General features: G+C 47.3%; 8 protein-coding genes across 8 annotated transcripts; 5 read left to right on the top strand and 3 right to left on the bottom strand.

The window, feature by feature from the left end:
• Positions 1-202: 202 nt before the first annotated feature.
• On the top strand, positions 203-3,566 carry TRUGW13939_10256 (uncharacterized protein; the record flags this gene model as incomplete). The annotated part of the gene is made up of 4 exons (XM_035493369.1): positions 203-1,027; positions 1,099-2,715; positions 2,769-3,307; positions 3,419-3,566. The coding sequence occupies 4 exons, from the start codon at positions 203-205 to the stop codon at positions 3,564-3,566; spliced, it is 3,129 nt and encodes a 1,042-aa protein (XP_035349262.1).
• A 1,858-nt stretch (positions 3,567-5,424) lies between these two features.
• TRUGW13939_10255 (uncharacterized protein) lies at positions 5,425-6,462 on the top strand (the record flags this gene model as incomplete). Its single annotated transcript, XM_035493368.1, has 2 exons — positions 5,425-5,950; positions 6,014-6,462. The coding sequence occupies 2 exons, from the start codon at positions 5,425-5,427 to the stop codon at positions 6,460-6,462; spliced, it is 975 nt and encodes a 324-aa protein (XP_035349261.1).
• Positions 6,463-6,699: 237 nt separating this feature from the next.
• TRUGW13939_10254 (uncharacterized protein) lies at positions 6,700-7,312 on the bottom strand (the record flags this gene model as incomplete). Its single annotated transcript, XM_035493367.1, has 2 exons — positions 6,700-7,190; positions 7,240-7,312. 2 exons carry the CDS (start codon positions 7,310-7,312, stop codon positions 6,700-6,702), a joined length of 564 nt encoding a protein of 187 aa, XP_035349260.1.
• Positions 7,313-8,312: 1,000 nt separating this feature from the next.
• TRUGW13939_10253 (uncharacterized protein) lies at positions 8,313-10,198 on the top strand (the record flags this gene model as incomplete). Its single annotated transcript, XM_035493366.1, has 4 exons — positions 8,313-8,986; positions 9,048-9,396; positions 9,486-10,019; positions 10,076-10,198. 4 exons carry the CDS (start codon positions 8,313-8,315, stop codon positions 10,196-10,198), a joined length of 1,680 nt encoding a protein of 559 aa, XP_035349259.1.
• A 174-nt stretch (positions 10,199-10,372) lies between these two features.
• Positions 10,373-12,078, bottom strand: TRUGW13939_10252 (uncharacterized protein; the record flags this gene model as incomplete). The annotated part of the gene is made up of 4 exons (XM_035493365.1): positions 10,373-10,523; positions 10,600-11,279; positions 11,336-11,830; positions 11,923-12,078. The coding sequence occupies 4 exons, from the start codon at positions 12,076-12,078 to the stop codon at positions 10,373-10,375; spliced, it is 1,482 nt and encodes a 493-aa protein (XP_035349258.1).
• Positions 12,079-13,955: 1,877 nt separating this feature from the next.
• Positions 13,956-15,119, top strand: TRUGW13939_10251 (uncharacterized protein; the record flags this gene model as incomplete). The annotated part of the gene is made up of 1 exon (XM_035493364.1): positions 13,956-15,119. One exon carries the CDS (start codon positions 13,956-13,958, stop codon positions 15,117-15,119), a length of 1,164 nt encoding a protein of 387 aa, XP_035349257.1.
• A 695-nt stretch (positions 15,120-15,814) lies between these two features.
• Positions 15,815-16,849, top strand: TRUGW13939_10250 (uncharacterized protein; the record flags this gene model as incomplete). Its single annotated transcript, XM_035493363.1, has 2 exons — positions 15,815-15,835; positions 15,893-16,849. 2 exons carry the CDS (start codon positions 15,815-15,817, stop codon positions 16,847-16,849), a joined length of 978 nt encoding a protein of 325 aa, XP_035349256.1.
• Positions 16,850-17,158: 309 nt separating this feature from the next.
• On the bottom strand, positions 17,159-18,268 carry TRUGW13939_10249 (uncharacterized protein; the record flags this gene model as incomplete). Its single annotated transcript, XM_035493362.1, has 2 exons — positions 17,159-17,936; positions 18,000-18,268. 2 exons carry the CDS (start codon positions 18,266-18,268, stop codon positions 17,159-17,161), a joined length of 1,047 nt encoding a protein of 348 aa, XP_035349255.1.
• Between the last annotated feature and the right edge of the window lie 469 nt (positions 18,269-18,737).

The following is an 18,737-nucleotide window of genomic DNA, read 5'->3' as shown; positions in this document are numbered from 1 at the left end:
TTTTTTTTTTTTTGTTTTGGACTCTACCAAAGCCAAAGAAGCACTTGAGACTAGGGGTTTGTTAGCAGCTAGGAGTCGTATCTCTGTTTACCCCGCACACATCTAGATCTCTTGCAGGCTGGCATAGCCTCGCTGTTGCCTACATCAAGAGGAAAAGCATTTGCGCCCGGGTACACTTAGTTCAAAGGCTTAGCCACCAGAAATGAGGCGCAACACACGGGCAATTCGCCACCCTGCTTCACAAGGCTGGCTCCGCTTGCTTCGTACTCGTCAGGAGCAATCTTCTCAACTTCTTTTATTCTTTAAACTCCCCCCTACTCCTGATAACTTTCTCCGGGTTGCTTTGGTTTATGCGTCTACGGTGGCAACTGCATTTGCCTGCACACCTTCGTGTAATACCCTGCCGAATCGTATTGCATCTTCCTACGTTCCGCCACCTGGGAAGGTGGAGTCGTCGTGCCCACGAAAAATGGACTCAATATCCCGAGAGTTCGGCAATTGGTTCGAAGAGAACAAGATTAGTGGGCTTGATGGCTATGGGAATAAGGCTGATTACGTCGCCGAGAGCGACCTAAGAAAGTACTGGAATCGTCAGCGAATCCACACGGTGTGGCACAAGGAAGTCACAAAACAGCTTCCTATCCCGGTGGAATCTATCACAGAGAATTATCTTCGCATTTTTTCGACTTTGGTATATATCGCTGAGCACAGGATACCAAGCCTTGTTTATCTCGAAGATTTCAACAAATGGAACATCCATGACAATAACGTACTTCCGTATTTCGAACAAGGTCTCAGTCGAATTTTCGCATCACCTTCTCAGGGGACAAATGTCTTACAGGCCTTCAAAAAGTATTATTTTCGTTTCAATCCTGTGGTATTTGGTTCAGGACTGCATCGGAAAGAGCTTAGTCCTCAGTGTATTCTACCCCTGACGTTTCAAAAACAACTATCTGGGGGCTGTGGCGACTCTGTCGTTATTAAGAAGTATGAGCCTCATGCAGCGGCAGGCATTGAAGTTAGTGAGGTGAGATTGACTGTGACCCCCCTACAAAGAGCACGTGGAAATTGTCGCTGACAGGAGATCGATTCACGCAGAAAGTCATCGTCGTCAAAGAGTACCCAAAATGCGAACTCGAGCCAAGCTTTGAAAACGAGGTCAACGTTTACATATCGTTGAGTAATACTGCTAGGAAGGATGTGGTATCAAAATACTTTTTGAAATACCATGGCTCATTTATTCAAAACCAGAAAGGGTATATTCTTCTAGAATATGCCAATGAAGGTAGCTTGCTAGACTTCTTTCAGCGCCGAACCCCACCCTACACTCGCGAGACGCTATATGACCTATGGAATAATCTTTTTGAATTGTTATTAGGTCTGAGTATCCTTCACGACCAAAATCTAACAATAACAACAAAACAGTTGCGTGGTGTACACCAAGACCTAAAGCCTGCAAATATATTCGTCTTCCGAGAACAAAACCAGGGGGTTTATCAATATAAATTCAAAATCGGGGATTTTGGCCTTACTAGTTTTGAATTTTTTGATAAGAATTCAAATATGAGCCCTGATAATAAAGGTGGAACAATGTACAGCGCTCCAGAATTAACACAAATCCACGAGGACACGCGCCTTCTCGGTGGAGGTATCACCGAAGAAGCCGATATGTGGTCGTTTGCTTGTGTATTGTTCGAATTCGCGGTCTGGAGTATCTGTGGTGACGAAGGTCGGGAAGAGTTTCGGGCACTTCGATGTCAAGAAATTAACCAATATCCCTCGCATGTCAACCTAGGATATGGAGCTTCTTTTCATGACGGTTTTGAAAGAATAGCTGCTGTTGATAAGATGCTGGTAGCTATCCTTAGTCGGCGCCGGGTTTTTGATGATTTCACAGACGGGATTTGTAGCATATTGCTACGTTTCGTGTTGGTCCCAAGAACAGAAAGGCGACGTCGGGCCAAGGAGCTCTACCCTCTCCTAAAAAAAACTCTCAATAAGTACCAGTCATCGGAAACCCCATCAATAGAACGTCTTCCAGAGAGCTCGTCTTCATCACCAGTTAGTCCGGCTTCAGTACGGTCAAAGCAGCGTCCAAGGAATTCAGTCCCACAGCTCGATTGCAGAATCGAGGGTCAGCGAGATTTTGTGAATTCGCCTTCTTCGATACATGAACATGAGTATCCCAATCGATCCTCAGTTCATTCCAGCCCGAGATCGCATCCAGGTTTGGGTCAACAAACATTCGAAAGTGATTTTCCAATCACAAGGGCTCATAGCCTGGGCTCAAAACAAAGAGCAGATGATGGAGGCCGTGGGTATATGTGCTCTGAATGTCGGTCAAACCATATCAAAGAATTATTTTGTACTGCGCAAATTTGTTCCGGCCAGTGTCATAGAGGCACATCACACACAGTACCTAAACCCACGCCTGGTGGGGAGCGAGTTTCACACACTTTCTCAATTGACTCGACAGAAATTCTCAAAAAGGAAGATAACGGTACCACTCTACTTCCGGCTATAATCACAAACTCCGCAAAACTTACTTTTTCTGGGGATTCACGCGAACCATCGAGTCAAAGCCGATCTCCATCTGGAGGCAAATACCCCCCACGCGTACGAATCGATGAGGTCCTTAGATGGATAGAAAATGGGGAAAAGACAGAGCTTCCAGGTCAAGCCGCAGCACTTAAATTGTTAAAAGGGCGTGACCAAGTATGTTGCAAGATATTTTCCTTTCCATAAAAGAAGCTAATGCCGCTTTTCAGATATTTATCATCGATGACTCCGCATTGATGAGATTGCATCATTGGGAAAATACTGCCGATACGTTCAAAGCGCTTGCACATCTCGTTAGCCAAGTTGACCCAGATGGTATTGAGCTATTTTTTACGTCGGGTCCAGACAAGGTCCGCAAGTCACGGTGGACTAGAGTCCCAATGTTCCATAGGGGCGAAATAAAGTCGCTGGTGGATTTAGTAATCAATCAAAAAAACAAGGTCAGCGAGAATTTTTGCCATATGGAATTCAGTCTCAGCACAATTCTAGAGCAAGTGAAGAATAGGCTTTCCTCGCGACAGCAACGAGAAACCAGTATCTACATCCTGACTGATGCTTTGTGGGATGACCCGGTGGGTAGCTATGCTTGCAGTGTTGACAATCCAATACGATCGCTGGTAAAAGAAATGCGCAAGAGAAACTTTATGCGAACACATATTTCACTTCAGTTTATTCTGTTTGGCAATAACGAAGTGAGCAAACGTCGATTGAAATATCTAGACGATGATCTAGGCAAAGAGCTCCAGTTGTAAGTTTTCTTTTCTTTCTTTTCTTTTCTTTTTTTTGGAAATGGTTCTCTTCAAGAACTTAACTCACCGGGGCCACCGTAACTGGATGATTTGTGCTGACTATTTCTCAGTGACATTGTCGATTGTCGATTCCATGGTTCAAGTGTATGGAATATGCTTCTTGGTGGTGTGATAGCCGCCATTGATGCTATTGACGACGATTCTATGCAAAATAACAATGATCAGTCTCGATCTGCGACAGTTCAAGAACTTGGTTGAATCGATAAGGACAAACACCCACCTCAGTTGTTTTTAATACAGCGTCATAGAGATTTCCATCTAAGGGCGACCGATCTATTCTTTGATAGAGCTTACATTTCAAATGCCCACTTTAACGAGTTAATACAATCATATTTGAAAGAATCTTCCCGTAGAAAACATTAAAAGACAAAGCCTTCGCACCGGGTACATAGGGAGTTGACGGTAAATGGGGTAGCAGCACAACCAGACGTAGAACCTTTTTATTAGCAAAGCCAAGCCAAGCCACCTTAGATATCCTCCCAAGGCAACAGGATTCTTCTGTTGCGTAGGGCATTGTGGCTTTGCACCTTGGACGTACATCATTGAAGATGTTCCCTTTTTGCTAATAGAATTTGTGTGTACTAGAAGTCTTTGAGATGTCGTATTGAAAAAACTATCAAGGGCCAATTAGCAGCATCTGGTCTCTCTTCACATTATTCAGGTCTGTTCTTTTCCAGTAAACACAATTTTCACAACCGGATGCTCCTCCCCTAGTAAGACCGCAGGGCACAGCCTCGACAAGGCGTCGGAGCCGCTATATTATTTCAATTAACTCCAACCTTGCACACTGTGGTGATTGACTAGGACCGGCTAGCCCTGATAATTGAAATGCTCTGGACGAAGAGGCACCTCACCGAGTAGCAGTAGGAAAAACTTTTCCAAGTATGCATTTAAGTGGATTTTGAACGGTTCTTGACTGTTCAGAACTTCACGCTAAGATTGTATATTTCAGGTCAATTAGGTTAGAGATTTTAATTCCAGCCTAGGCTTGAAATGAACCGATGCTAAACCCGCGCAATAGCTAGGAAGGGCTTCATGGCTATAGATCCACTGCCTCTTTCGAGTTATAGTTTTCCTGATCTTTACCGGTCTTTACCGGAAATGTGGAGACTCTCTTCGATAACCGACAGTTCAAGTCATCAAGATCGTCAGGGACGTTGGGTCCAGTATACTATTTTTGGGCCTTCACATGTGGGGGCTGCTGATGGGCACCGCATCTAGTAGAGTACGTGATGGTTTTTTCGGGATTTCGAGACTCTTTCTGTCAGCTTTAATAAATATGATTCCTTTATGTTTGGCATTTGCATATATCATTACCGTTGAGTATGAGCTGTCAAGATCAACAAGAATCCATAAGCATGCGACTCTAATGATAGCTCGGCGTAGTAAATATGAATCATGCCGCAAGGACATACTCGTGGATTACTATTCTTCCCTATTATTTAATATTATAATTTGGTCTAAATTTCCCATTTGCTCTGCTGAATGTGAGCGTGAAGAACCATAATAATCGCCCTCGGGGTCGCGGCCCCCCTAGTATGCTACCGATGTAACATCCACCGGCCATTCTAGAGTAAATTCCGAGAACCCACTTTCCCAAAGAGGCGACTCATCAAGGGCTGTAGACGAGTCGTGTGCCATAACTCGGTAATAATAATCTCACTCATGCCAACAAGCAACAAGTGTCATATAAAGTTCCCTGTGCCGTGTTAGAGCGATGGTGTTCTCCGCTTTTTTACCTCAAAGTAGACCCGATATGAGACGATGCTACCTTCTCCCCTCGCGTCTTGTGTTCTTTAGGGAATAGCGTGTATGTTTGACGTGAAATGACGATTTTCCTTTTTGGAGATAAGCTCTTTTTCGATCATGGAGGGAATTATATATAGGGCGCCGGCCGTCTTGGATAATGGAACAGCCCATTGCAAAGTCCCTGGAGACAATCATTCCTTTCTGAAAACAACCCAATACGTTCCTTTCTGGTTTATTCGTTGACCGAATCACACATTCCTTCTCTTCAACTCGCCCAACTACATTGAATATTACAACCATCATCACCATGCATTCCCTCAAAACACTGCTATGTGCTGGTGTTCTCGCCTCCACCACTCTCGCTTTCCCTGCCATGCACCGACGAGTGCCCGGTAACTCGACCTCGGGCAACCAGCTCAGTGTCTACTGGGGAGCCGAGGATGACAGCACTACTCTTGACGACGTCTGCTCGGATGACTCGTACGACATCGTCAACCTTGCCTTTGTGAATAAATTCTCGGCCGACGGCGGATATCCCAGTCTTAGTATCAGCACATTGGATGGCGCCTCTCAGGCTCAACAGGATGCCGGCGCTACGTCGCTTCAGGATGGATCTTCGCTGGTGTCTGCTATCAAGTCATGCCAGTCTGCTGGCAAGCTGGTTATTCTGAGCTTGGGTGGCGCCGTCGATTACTCCGACGTTGTCCTTTCAGACGATGATGAGGGCAAGTCTGTCGCTGATACCTTGTGGAACTTGTTCGGCGGCGGCACCGACGAGACCCTGAAGGACCTTCGTCCTTTTGGCGACGTTAAGCTTGATGGATTTGATTTGGGTTAGTTTCCCCACTATTAGCTATGAATAGTCCTTGCATGCTAACCGATTATAACAATATCAGACAATGAATCTGGGGACTCTACTGGCTACAGCGCCCTGGTTTCTCAGCTCAAATCCAACTTCGCCGAGGACTCCAGCAAGAAATACTACCTGACTGCTGCTCCTCAATGCCCTTACCCTGACGAGTCTATCCCCCTCGACGTGTGCAAGGAGCTGGACTACGTCTGGGTTCAATTCTACAATAACGGAGATTGCAACATTGCTCAGTCTGGCTTTAACGCTGCTGTACAGAACTGGAGCGACGGCATTGGCAGCGCCACACTTTTCATCGGCGCCTTGGCTAGCGGTTCAGATGGTGACGAGGGATACGTCGACTCGGATACCCTGGTCCAGACGCTGCAAGAAGTTGAGGGAATGAACTTACCCAACTTCGGTGGCGCTATGCTCTGGGAGGCACAGCTGGCTGTGCAAAACGGTAACTACCAGCAAGCTATCAAAGCTGCTCTTTAAGCTCGGGTCTAGCTATGCAGTGCTATCTTGAACTTGTACATGCTTCTATTTTCTAGTATATATAACTGTTTTTATTGAATATATGGACTGGCCAATCAGCCAATGGTTTTTCTATTGGTTTCACGCTACTCATAAATTGATGTTTATACGCAAGCGACTAACGAATGTTTTTTATCGATTCTCTGTATTGGTAAATCTTGAAGAAGAATAATCGCATAAAAATGACTCTGACCTGGGTTAAACGGAGAAGAAAGAAACAAACAGTGATCTTGTTATCCGAAGTATGTTCCTCGACAGCATTTTGATAACGTCAAACTCGACCACTGCACAAATCGACAACACTGCACTAGCTCCGAGAGTGCAGTCTGCTCTGAGAGAATTCCACAATGCCCATTTATCAAGATTGTCTCCGGTGTCGTCGTCATCCTCATCTATAATCAAAGACACCACCAATGGCCGAGCCACGCGGTCGAGTATATATGCTGTAAATGTATAATTCAAACCCGTCAAAATTCCAGAGTACCGGAACAGTTCAGCCACGAAAGCAGGTCTTGTCTGTGTGTAGGAATGTTTTGATAGAATGAATAAGGATCCTGCACTGATAGCAACAAGAAACTGGCGGAGACTATGGTCAACGTGGTAGAGTCGTCTAAAAGGAGCGAGGATCTGGGGAGGTGAAAGTTGTTGCAAGGCCGGAACTGTTGCGATAGAAACGGCGGCGGTGCCGACTGTGTGTTTATCAGAGTGTTGCTTCATATAAAAACCAGATGAACGAACCATATAATAGCGAAGTCAGGCCGGGCCCGGCAAGCTGGAAAAGCCGATAACTTGTGGGGGGCAAGTCGGACATTGTCTATTGATTATGACGCCTAGGATGTAGAATTATTTAGCTCGATGTTTCCTAAGTTAAAAAATTGGAAAATTACAGCAGCCATTGCGCTCTATATATACAATATTCCTGGAACATAGTGCACATATGTATCTAAGATTAGATTGCCATCTGAGTGTTTCATACATGTAGTCTTTGTGTCAACTGGTGTTTCTAATTTGAGAAACTGTCGTATATATAGATATCGGCGACCGGCCATGTTGTGTCTTCTTTGTTTTGAGAATCATTATTAATAATCTTGCCGTGGGTTCAGTGACTAGAAAAATATTTCATCGACGGCGATTAAGTACGATTATTTATTTCGTAGAAAGGAAAGATATAGGAATCATTCTTCGAAAAACCAAGGTCATAAAAAGGTCAAGGCTACAAAGCGAGTCCACAAAACCTCAGAAATCTGCTTTTCAGAAATAATAATTGTCTTTTCCTGCTGACCAGCTACTAATTTCCGTTATGAAAGTATTGAAATGTTTGGTGGCAGCAGGCACCCAAATTCCCCCTGCAACGCCTTCCAGGTAATCGCACAGCATACCGGATTAGGGATTTCGCAATCAGATATCAGTTCATGAACCCTGCAGCCGCCTACATTTCCCAGTGGCTAATGCTCGACATTTGCAAGGCTCATTGGACGTTACGCGGCTTTTTTTCTGGCCCCCTTTTCAGGCTTCTCTTTGGGCCTCTCAGCCCGCAAGCGGACTGTTATGAAACGGCCACGCTAAACGGGCCTAAACGAGGCGTATCGTGTGTTGATTTGTCTTGGGAAGTTGGGAACACAAAAAATGGACAACAAGCTTTTGGAATGCAGAGCTAAAATCGAGCCTAACTGAAAGCCCCTCCCCCCACTTGTCAATATTGAGAAGTAGTAGTAACTACTTGCTCTGGTAAACTTAAGCAAAGTCTATATAAAGCGGGGTCCTCTTTTCGTATTTTCCATCTCTTCCCAATCCACCACGCGCTGGTAGAAATGTCCGGACTTATCGGCAAAGTCTCTTCGGGCGTCGGCCTTGTCGCCGAAGCTCGTCAACATCACAAGGCAAAGAAAGCAGCAGAGCGAGCGCGCACCAACCATGAAAATGGCGTCGAAAACGGTACTGAAAACCTGACTGGGGAGTCCCAGACCCGGGCAGGAGTCTCACCCTACAATGAGACTTCTCCGAGGCCCAGCCCCATGGAGGAAACAGACGGTTTGGAAGAAGCACAATGGCAGCTCGACGAGGCCCAGGACGAGCTTGTCGGTGGCAGCGCACCACGAAAAAACAAACAGGGGACAGCAAATCCAGACAAAGTGGTGCAGGCTTTTCTTGACCGACAGAGTCTCCCGGACACTACCCAGTTGCAGGCTTTTGAAAGAGTCAAGTTAGAATACCCTGTCCTCCTCCCTCAGCGCCGGCCAAGGGACAAGAAGCGCGGATTCATTCGTGCTTATGCGCCCGATCTACAAAGCAAAGGAATCGATCAGGAACTCTGGCTTGACCTTATCGAGACGCTGAACGAATCTAGCCTGGCGAACCCGTGGATCAATGCTATTAACCTGGCAGCGTTGGCGACGAATGCGCTTCCCTCTGCCATCGGATTTGCTGTTTCGACGGCGATTATGATTGCGACGCAGATCGCCATGGAGGCGCAGGGGCGATACCGGTCAGTCCTCTATTGTATCAATTGATATCGTGTAACGCGAAAGTTCTTATAAATATTACAGACAGAACAAATCTCTCGCCAGACTTAATGACGAATTCTTCCGGCCGCGGGGGTTATACTGCCTCGTCATGACGTGGGATCCCAAGTCGCATTCTTCTCGCGTCAATATCGACGTGAATACGACCATCAAAAACTCGGCCTCTAACCCTGGTGGCATGTCGCGCAAGTTTCAGTCCTCTAGCGGCACTACTACCGAGTTCGAATTCATGCAGACTGCGCAATTGGTCTTCCCCGGGCTGGACTATATCGCCGCCGCTCCGGGAGAGGAGGCCAAGGGAATCAAGAACAAGCTCAAGCGGAGCAAAAACTTTGTCACCGAGTATATGGATCGAAAGGCTCAGGCTGAATTTGTAAGTGTGGCACTTTTCAGTATCCCTCTCTCTCTCTCTCTCTCTCTCTCTCTCTCTCTCTCTTCTTTTGTTAACAAGAATCTGTCCAGGTTGGTGAAAACCCGGATAATCTACTCTCCAACGAACTCAACCCAACTTTTGCATCTAAATATGCAGATCCAAACCACCCGATCCATAGTGGCTCACTCGTATCCCTCGTCTCGCTAGGGTACATCAATCCCAAAGCGGGTCGCTCGTCTGGCGGCCTGCTCGGGGGTGGCGGGCTTATCGGATCTGCATTGTCCGGTCGACGAGAGCGTACCGGAAGATTCGGTGAAGAAGCGTACGATGATAGAAATAGTTATGGATCAGACCGTGGTTTTGGTCTTGGTGGCGGTCGATCTCGTAGAGGGGGAGGAGGGCTCATTGGTGGTCTGGTCGGAATGGCTACAGAAGCAGTGCGCAATCGCGGACAGCAGCACGGAACAGCGCCCCAGCAAGGTTATGGAGATGATACATACCGGGTTGATGAGTACCAACACCAGCAGCAGCAAGGTTATACACAAACGCAGCGAGCTGGCGCAAGAGGTCCCGATAGATCAGGCCGAGGCGGTCCGCTTGGGATCAAGAAACTTCTTGCGGAAGTACGTATCCCTGCCTGTAATTTTTTTTTTTGACGTATACTCACTCTGTCTTGTAGAAAGTGTTATACTTGATGGTCGTCAATATGCCGACAGAAGGCGAGATGTCCGAGGCACGCCGGATTACCGCAGAATGGGATGCTCACGACGAGCCACCTCCTTACGAGGAAGTGGAAATGTGAAATGATTGTTGTAGGAAATAGTGTATTGACTGAACAAGTAATTTAAATATATATATACGAGAAGCGATATTGACTATAAGCAGAAATAAAAGGTATTCTTCATCAGATCTATTGGAACACATGTGCTCATATACAAAGTTATCCGTCCAGTTGACGTCAGCCTGAAGATCAACTCTATGCAGACATCTTATCTTGCTTCTTAGTATGCCAAAGTTCGCCGCGCCATTGAAGCAGCGCTGTGGGAATAAGACTGGCAACAACAATCAGCGCAGTAGCAATTCCGGCACTGTTGGCAACGCCGACACTAGAAAACATGTGCGGGAGCCTGGGAAGACAAATTAGTCAATTGACCTAGAGGAACGAGGTAAGAGAGATAGCAGGGGGTATAACGTATAACTCACCAGAAAGGTCCAATGAAACCCCAGATTTGGCGGACAAAGGTAATCAGCACCCCGACTGACGCAGCCTCGGTCGAATTGGTATCGACCGCATAAGTGATCAATACTGTCGTGACAACCTGGTTTCCGAACGCAGAAATTGCCACTCCCACAATGGGCGTGATATTCCAATGCCCGGAGGGGGATTTCTCCGTCTGCACCAGAAACACGACGGAGCCAGCTATAGAGAGCAGGAAGCCAATGTAGCTTAGCCACAATCGGTATTCCGACGGCGGGCGTTGCCCCGATTGACGGGTTTTCCGGTTCATCCACAGATCCGACAACGGCCCTCCGAGTTGTTCTCCAAGTACGGATCCGATGATGAGACTCAGAAATTGCAAGCCGAGTCCCTGGGCATCCAGATGGAATTTTTCTTGCAACAGCTGGGGGATTTCAACTGTAGTCATGACGCTGCTGAACAAAAACACCATGGAGTAGGCCACCGCGGGGATCATCACTGTAGCGCGACCAGCCAAGGTAAGGGGTTGGATGAACTCATACAGACGAAGCGGCGTCGGGTCGATGCGTCGGAAAGTGAGATATTCCTGGCGAAAGCCGGAGCCAGCAACGGACGAGGGCGAGCCTGGGATGTAGCGAGTCTCCGGACTGAGGAAAATACACAAAATCAGCTGCACACCATTTGTCTGTACTCGGGAGGTTAGCGTATTCCTAGTAGAATGCACAAGGGTGTCTATCCCACAATTGCCAGAATATAATAGATCCACCGATAACCAACACGCTGGGCGACAAATCCAAAGATAAAGGGAGAGACCGGCACTCCCAAAGTCACCAACAAAGCCCAGACACCCATGTATCGGCCGCGGTCTTTGCGAAAGAAGCACTCGGCCACAACGGCACTTCCCAGAGCACCGGCCGGGCAGATGAAAAAGGCTACCAGGGCGCGGCAGGCGGCCATGGAGGCATACGAAGGGCTTTTGGCGCAGCCGATGTTGCATACCAAGCTACCGACCAGCGAAATCAGGAAAATGGGACGACGACCGAAGCGGTTGGACAGCGGCTTCCAAAAGAGAGGGGCTCCGCCGATGATGGCAATCTGCAGCGAGGTCAAGTACGATGTCTTGTCCATACTGACTCCTAAATCCAATGAAATGTCGCGATAGGCGGGGATAATGGAGGAGGCGATAAAGGTGCACATCATGGCATGGAACGCGACGAGGACGAGGTTGGTGTGTTTCTATGCACGAGAGTCAGCCTTCCAAGATTTCCGGGTATGTATGTGGATATCAATTGATACATCAACTGATATATATAAAGTCACAGTAATACCTTCCATGCAGGCCAGTTGTAGGGGTCCTCGTCGTCCATGGCCGGGACCGGGTCCAGCTCAAAGGTGCCATGGCGTTGGAGGAGATATTCACGATGCTCGGGAGCAATCTCAGAATCGCTGTCCGGGGCCACCGGCTTGGGGTTCTTTTCGTCCATGGCGACGCGATTGATGCGATGCGACGCGATATTTTTTTGGGAGTCTTCACGGCGCAGTAAGCGGCATCCGACGGCTGTAGGCGCGGGGAAACCCGGCGCAGTGCTTGCTAGAGTTGAGGATGGCGACAGCAAGAAGATTTGCGTCTCTGTCTGATAAAACGAGCGAACAGGCGAGAGACACAACAGAAGTGGACGGGCGATGGCGAGCAGGGTACGTAGTAATATTAACGAGCAGCAGAGGAGAAGCTCAGAGCGCGGGATGGCGAAAGCTTAATATCTTCCCGTCCAGGGGCCAATTCAACCGAACCGCATTTTGCACCATTCCGAGAGCAGTCAAGATGGTCACCACAGCGCCATCCGGCCGGATGTCGGTGGTGCGAGACTGGTGATAAGGATTTTAACACAGCACCGCGACTGACAGTGATCGGCGCATTGTTGCATCGTTTTCTCCTACCACGGCGTGAGTGTTTCAGTGCGACCCTCCTGATCGCTGTCGACCAGACGCGCTAACTGTTGATAGTGGCTTGGCTGGGTGCGACGTTGGAGCGTAAAAATACATAGAACTACATGATACGAGACGGAGTTTCCGTACAGAGTATGGTGTGCTACTAACCAGTCAGTACGGAGTCCTCAGTGCTAGCACGTTGGGTTCTGGGATCATGGCGGAACAGAAGAATCACTGCAGACGAAGCCAACTGTTAGTAGATTATTAGTAGATGGATATCCTAATCTCTGCGGAGGCGGAAACGATCCCCCACGGGGCGGCTAAAGTCATATCCCTGGCCTTGCCGGATATGTGGATGTGTGGAAGTGTGATATTATTGTTAATTATCTGCCGATGATGTACTACTTTCCGGATTTCTCGCGAATGCGCAATATGGCTGGAAACAAGCATCACCATGGAAGAATAAGATGGTTGGGTGCATTGTTGTGATGTGGACTTAGGGCTTGGCGTGCGTTTTCTGCCTGAGGCACCAACACGAGCCCGTCTATTAGGGCTAGGCTTGTCTTGTCTCGTCGTTTCCTAATCCAGTAATTATCGTACATTATCTAGTGAGGAAAGAGAACTCTTTTGACAAAGCAACCTAGAAAATAGCCTCTTCAATGCGCTTTGACACATTCATTCAAAGACTACGTACGAGTTACGTTTCTCCCACGGTAAGAGATTGCACTCCTTTCTTGATTAATGCTCAATGGCAACGCATCAATGTAGAAAATTCTGCCCATAGATCCAATACCTCTTGGTAAACACAGTTGATTCTCGTAAAACTCCCGTCCCCGTGTTGTCGTGGCCAACATCAACGAACCCAGGCTAACAATGGCATTCGGTGGAACTCCATAGTCCACAGAAACGCTCCCTCAAAAAAGGAGGAAGAAAGGAACAAAACAGTCTGCGGCGTCATGTCTCATCGCGGTGACAACAATCAAATTCGGTTCTTCTCAGGCATTTGTGAGTCGACAACCGGCCTTGAGTCACCACATGAGTCAACATGTCCCTTTGAAAGAGCCCGTGTCTCGAGATAAATATCACTCCTAGTTAATACACAATTTCGAAAAATATCAAGTTATCGCAATAAAAATCCACCAACTCTATATCTCTGCAAGTGGTCTTGTGTCGATTTATAAACACATCGTTCAACGAACGGCAAGAGGTGAACCAACCTCCTGCTACCATGTTAGCTATAGCAAAATCCAAAGCTTTACCTGTCCATGTTAACTGGAAAAAGACAATGACTTGGTTCCAAATGAACTGTCTCTGTGTCATCGTGGCTTTCTTCCTTCTGGTAGGCAACGCCCTGGTAAATTTTTTCATCTCTCACCCCAAATTTTCCTTTTGCTTTCTCTTTATTTTTCGTTATTTGCGGCACATTGTTCACATGGTTGCTTTCTGGGTTTTCTACAAACCGACAGAGATCCCGGAGTCTCCCACTCTCACTCCAGATGATGTCACCGTCATTATCCCAACTGTGGACCCTAATAACAAGGACTTTGAAGAATGCCTTAGAACGTGTCTCGCAAACAGCCCACGAGAGCTCATTATCGTTGTGGGACGTCGACAATTACTTGACGAGGCAGAAAATGCAGTGGCCAAATTCCGCACGGATGGCTGTAAGTCTACCATATCGGTGACTTTCACCGAATCGCCCAACAAGCGCCATCAAGTGATACGTGCAGTTGAGCTTGTCAAAACACCCATTCTTGTTTTGTTGGACGACCATGTCTTCTGGCCCTCGCCCAACTTTCTTCGCTCTGTCTTAGCACCTCTTGAAGACCCCAAAGTGGGCGGCGTGGGAACAAACAAACGAGTGCGACGAACTGAGACGGGCTTTACCACAAAGTCTTTTTGGAACATGATCGGCGCCCTGTACCTTGAGCGAAACAATTTCAATGCTGGGGCCACCAATGCCGTCGACGGCGGTATGTCGTGCATCTCTGGCCGAACTTCAGTACATCGTACCCAAGTTCTCCAGCAGAAAGAATTCATGGAGGGGTTTAAAAACGAACGGTTCTTTTTCGGTATTTTCGGGCCCCTCAACGCTGACGATGACAAGTACATCACCAGATATTATGTGCGCAAAGGCTACACGGTCAAATTCCAGATTTGCGAAGACGCGCTGATTGAAACTACGCTTGGCGAGTACCCCAAGTATCTTTCACAGTGCCTCCGATGGGCTCGGACAACGTGGCGCAGCAACTCTGCCAGCCTCTTTACTGATCGATCGGTGTGGAAAGCGCAGCCATGGTGCGTGTATGCCGTTCATTTGACTAGCTTCGTGAACTTTTCGCTGTTCTACGACGCTGCGCTCCTATACAGCTATTCCCACTCCAGCTACTGCCACACCTTGGGTGGAAGTCTCAAGTACCTTGTTCTTTGGATTCTGGCTGGCAAGACGGCCAAATCAATCCCCCATTTCGTCAAAGAGCCGCGGGACTTGATTTTTTTGCCTGGGTACTATGCATTTACGTACTTTCATAGCTTGATCAAGCTGTACGCGCTGTTCACATTTCCGGACACCAACTGGAGTGGGCGCCAGCTTTGATCAACCTGCAAGTGCATGATCCCTCAGACTACTCATTGTTGAGTTTCAGTTTCTCTTTAGCTATAGAATAAAACAGTTACATACCATTGTACCATACCGCCCTGATGCCAGTAGGATCCCTTGTAGATGGCAGTTTGTGCAATTCACTTTCTATTCCAAATGTCGAAAGTTGAAGCCCGCGATATAAAACGATACGAGGCTATTCCCATACCAGATAGCGCGTCACGTGCGCATCGGCAGCACGGGGGGTCGGCCGCCGACCAACCGATCGGTCTCCCGGCGTCTTTTTCGACTTGTTTGTTGTCGGAAAGAAGATTCTTCTCTACAGCTTCGCGCTTCATGACGCCCTTTGCGAGCAGATTCAGCCGCCATGTTTCCGGAACAGCGAGCGCGAGGAGGCCGGCTGAAGCGGATCTTCTCGTTAACCCCGTGAAGATGCAGTGCGCGCGTTGGCCTGATTGGGCGCCGCCATGAGAAAGAAGACTCCCGGAAACTTGGAAGCGATCAGTCTTGCCAATCTTACTATACTAGGTTGTGCATACGTTGAAACGTTGGCAACGTCAGATGAGGGGCCGCTATTATTTATATTACTTAAAAGACTGCGATTCCTTCATTCGCCGCCCTTTCTAGATGTCAACCACGATCCATATCCTCAATAACCCTCTCGCAAGGAGACTACTACCACCATCGTCAATATGGAGCAACCTGCAGAAAAGGTTTGTTTCTCTGCTCTTCTAGGCGAGACCACTTTGCTCAGTGCTGACTTCTGACAGGCACCATACCCTTTCATCACCGCCCAACTGGGTGGCATACCCAATACCAATGTCGATGTCCCCGTCACCTGCGTCTTCTTAGTACTCTTCGTCTTCGGCGCCATCTCGCACATGACAATCTTTCAGATCAACAGAAGACGAACCCACAAGTTCATCCCCAGCGCTGCGTGCTTTGGCTTTTGCATGGCGCGCTCCCTTACCTGCGCCCTGCGGATTTCTTGGGCATACAACCACGACAACGTGCAACTGGGAATTGCAGCTAGCATTTTCGTCGCCGCTGGCGTGCTGGTTCTGTTTATCCTCAACCTTCTCTTTGCCCAGCGCTGCTTACGCGCTGCCCATCCGACCTTTGGCTGGAATCCTATTGTTAGCAAAGTCTTCATGTTCTTTTACGTCCTGATTATTGGAATCTTGATCATGGTCATCACCGCCAACATTTATCTTCACTACACGCTTGACGTCCATAAGCTGAGCCAATGCCGAGATATCCTCTTGGTTGGAGGAACCTATATGGCTTGGTTCTCCTTCCTCCCATTGCCGGTTTTGGCTTTGACCCTACTCTTGCCCAGGCGGTCATCGTCGTTCCCTGCGGAAGAGTTTGGCACTGCTGGCTCGTTCAACTCAAAGTTGTGGATTGTCGGCACCGCTGCGTTTCTGCTGTGTGCTGGTGCCTCCTTCAGGGATGCAACCAGCTTCTTGCCTCAACGTCTTGCTTCGAACCCGCACACGGTCCAGAACAAGCCATGCTTCTACATCTTCGTTTTCACCGTTGAAATCCTTGTCCTCTACATGTTCTTGATCACTAGGATCGACAGAAGGTTCTGGGTGCCAGATGGAAGCAAGGGCACTTATTTGCAGACAAGGGGAAACAGTCTGGTGGACCTGACAGCTCCTGAAAAGAATCCAAGCAACAAGACCAGTAAGAGTACATTGATGAATGGGGATGTCTTGGCATAGTCGTCTCTATTATTTTTATTTTTTTTTTATGTTGATTGTGCCTGCATGGGTGGCGTTTGAACGATAGATCTGCTGTTACGGTTTCATGGCCTTAATTGTTCCCTTGGCCTTTATTTAGTTAAATATGGTGTCCAATACTGGATTACAAAATTCAAAACATTGTCGCGTCACTTACTCAATCCAGGGGTAGTGAAGATTTGAACCTGACTAAAAACAAAACCTCACAATCGATACCGCCTGGCCAATTGCTAGTTCACTATGCTGTCTGCCTTTTCTTGTGCTAGGGAAATAAATGTAACTAAATATTCTCTACGGGACTGCACCACAATGGAGAACATCCACAAATTCCAGAAACGACATATAATCATTCATTCCATCACATGAAGTGCCCATGCCATGCTCTCCTTCAATTTGAGGCGGGTTTAGCCCCAGTATTGTAGACATAATCCTGACACGGTGCCGTTCTACAAACTCGTGCGTAAAAAACGAGTCTTCCAAACCGTCCTTACTAGCATTGCTCTGCACTTCTGATTCCGAATCACGATGCGCAAGGCCACGCCGCACTTTCGCCCTAGGAACCGGTAGATCAATACCGTCATCGCCGTCAGGACAAGGCAGATTCGATGCTTCATTTGTGTCTGGAGTTATCCTTGGTCTTTTTGAAAGTCTTTGTTGCTCTCCTTGGTCATCTGCTCCGCGTGAATGTATATTATCCATAGTGTGCTTTGTCAGGCTTACTAGCAGCGATTGTGCTCGAGCTGCATTTGGCCAATTTTGAAGAGCAGTTTTTAAAATTGCCGTGAATTTCGCAAATCTTCTGCCCAAAAAAGACGCATCATCTTCAATGACTTCTTTCGATGTGGATATTACATATAAAAATGTCACGCCGGCTAGGATTATGTCGCAGATATCTTTCCACGAGTAAGTAACCGGGGTATGCCGTCGAATAAACAACTGTGTAAACGAAATATCGATTGTTTCTGTAGACAATGAGTAACAGCGTTGAAGGTTATTTGAGACGACAGGATGCTGCTGTAGTAGTGGCCTAAGTAGACGCAAAGTCGTACCGGAATGCCATAATTCCCACCTGCGATAGAACGACGATGAAATTAGCTTAAAGCAGCAACGATAAACCAAAAATGCAACGTACAAGTTAGCCGTATGTATATCTGCGGCTGCCAGTTGTTGTGCTCGCATTTTCCAATTTTCTAGACGATGGGCCATGTCCATAATGAATCCATGTCTATCTTCGTCTTTATCCTGGTCGCTAGGTGAATATAGTCGGGTAGTTACGAGGTCTCGAAACCTCTGAAGCTGAATAAAATGCATGGTTTGTTGCTCTTTCAGACTTTCGGGTGGGACTTTGTCAACAACCCAGTCTTTGAGTCTGAACGGCACCTTGCTTATACCTAGATCCATCGACCAGGACGTCAAGCATATCCCTATTCGATTTTTCAAATATGCTCCCTCGTGCAACACAATGTTACAGCATATCTGTTGGATTATTCCCGAAATATACCATGGGTGTGCCGAGCTGGTGTAATGCCTCATTGAGTATAACAATAGTAACAATACACACTGAAGCACTTCCGCATCCTTCTCTCCAGAAAGAATTCGATGTAGCCGATTGATAGCTCTTGTAAAATTAAATTCTGCCAGGGACTTTGCTTTGGGCGTCCGGCAGGTTAATGACAATAAAGAAATGGCCACGACCATGCTAGTCATGAAGAAGATCTTATCAGGAATGTCGTCAGAGTTGGCAAATAAGTCGCCGTATTTGGCGTAAACATTTTCGACTTTCTCGGAGAATTCATCTTCCAGAAGAATCAAGTATGGAAATTGGCAGTGCGAGAAATACGTTTTCATGAGTTGTTTTACCGTGCTCCGC

The sequence above is a fragment of the Talaromyces rugulosus genome, chromosome V (assembly GCF_013368755.1).
Source record: "Talaromyces rugulosus chromosome V, complete sequence".
Taxonomy (NCBI): Eukaryota; Fungi; Ascomycota; class Eurotiomycetes; order Eurotiales; family Trichocomaceae; genus Talaromyces; species Talaromyces rugulosus.
Note: the sequence above shows the minus strand (reverse complement) of the source record. Positions and strands in the feature narration are given on the sequence as shown.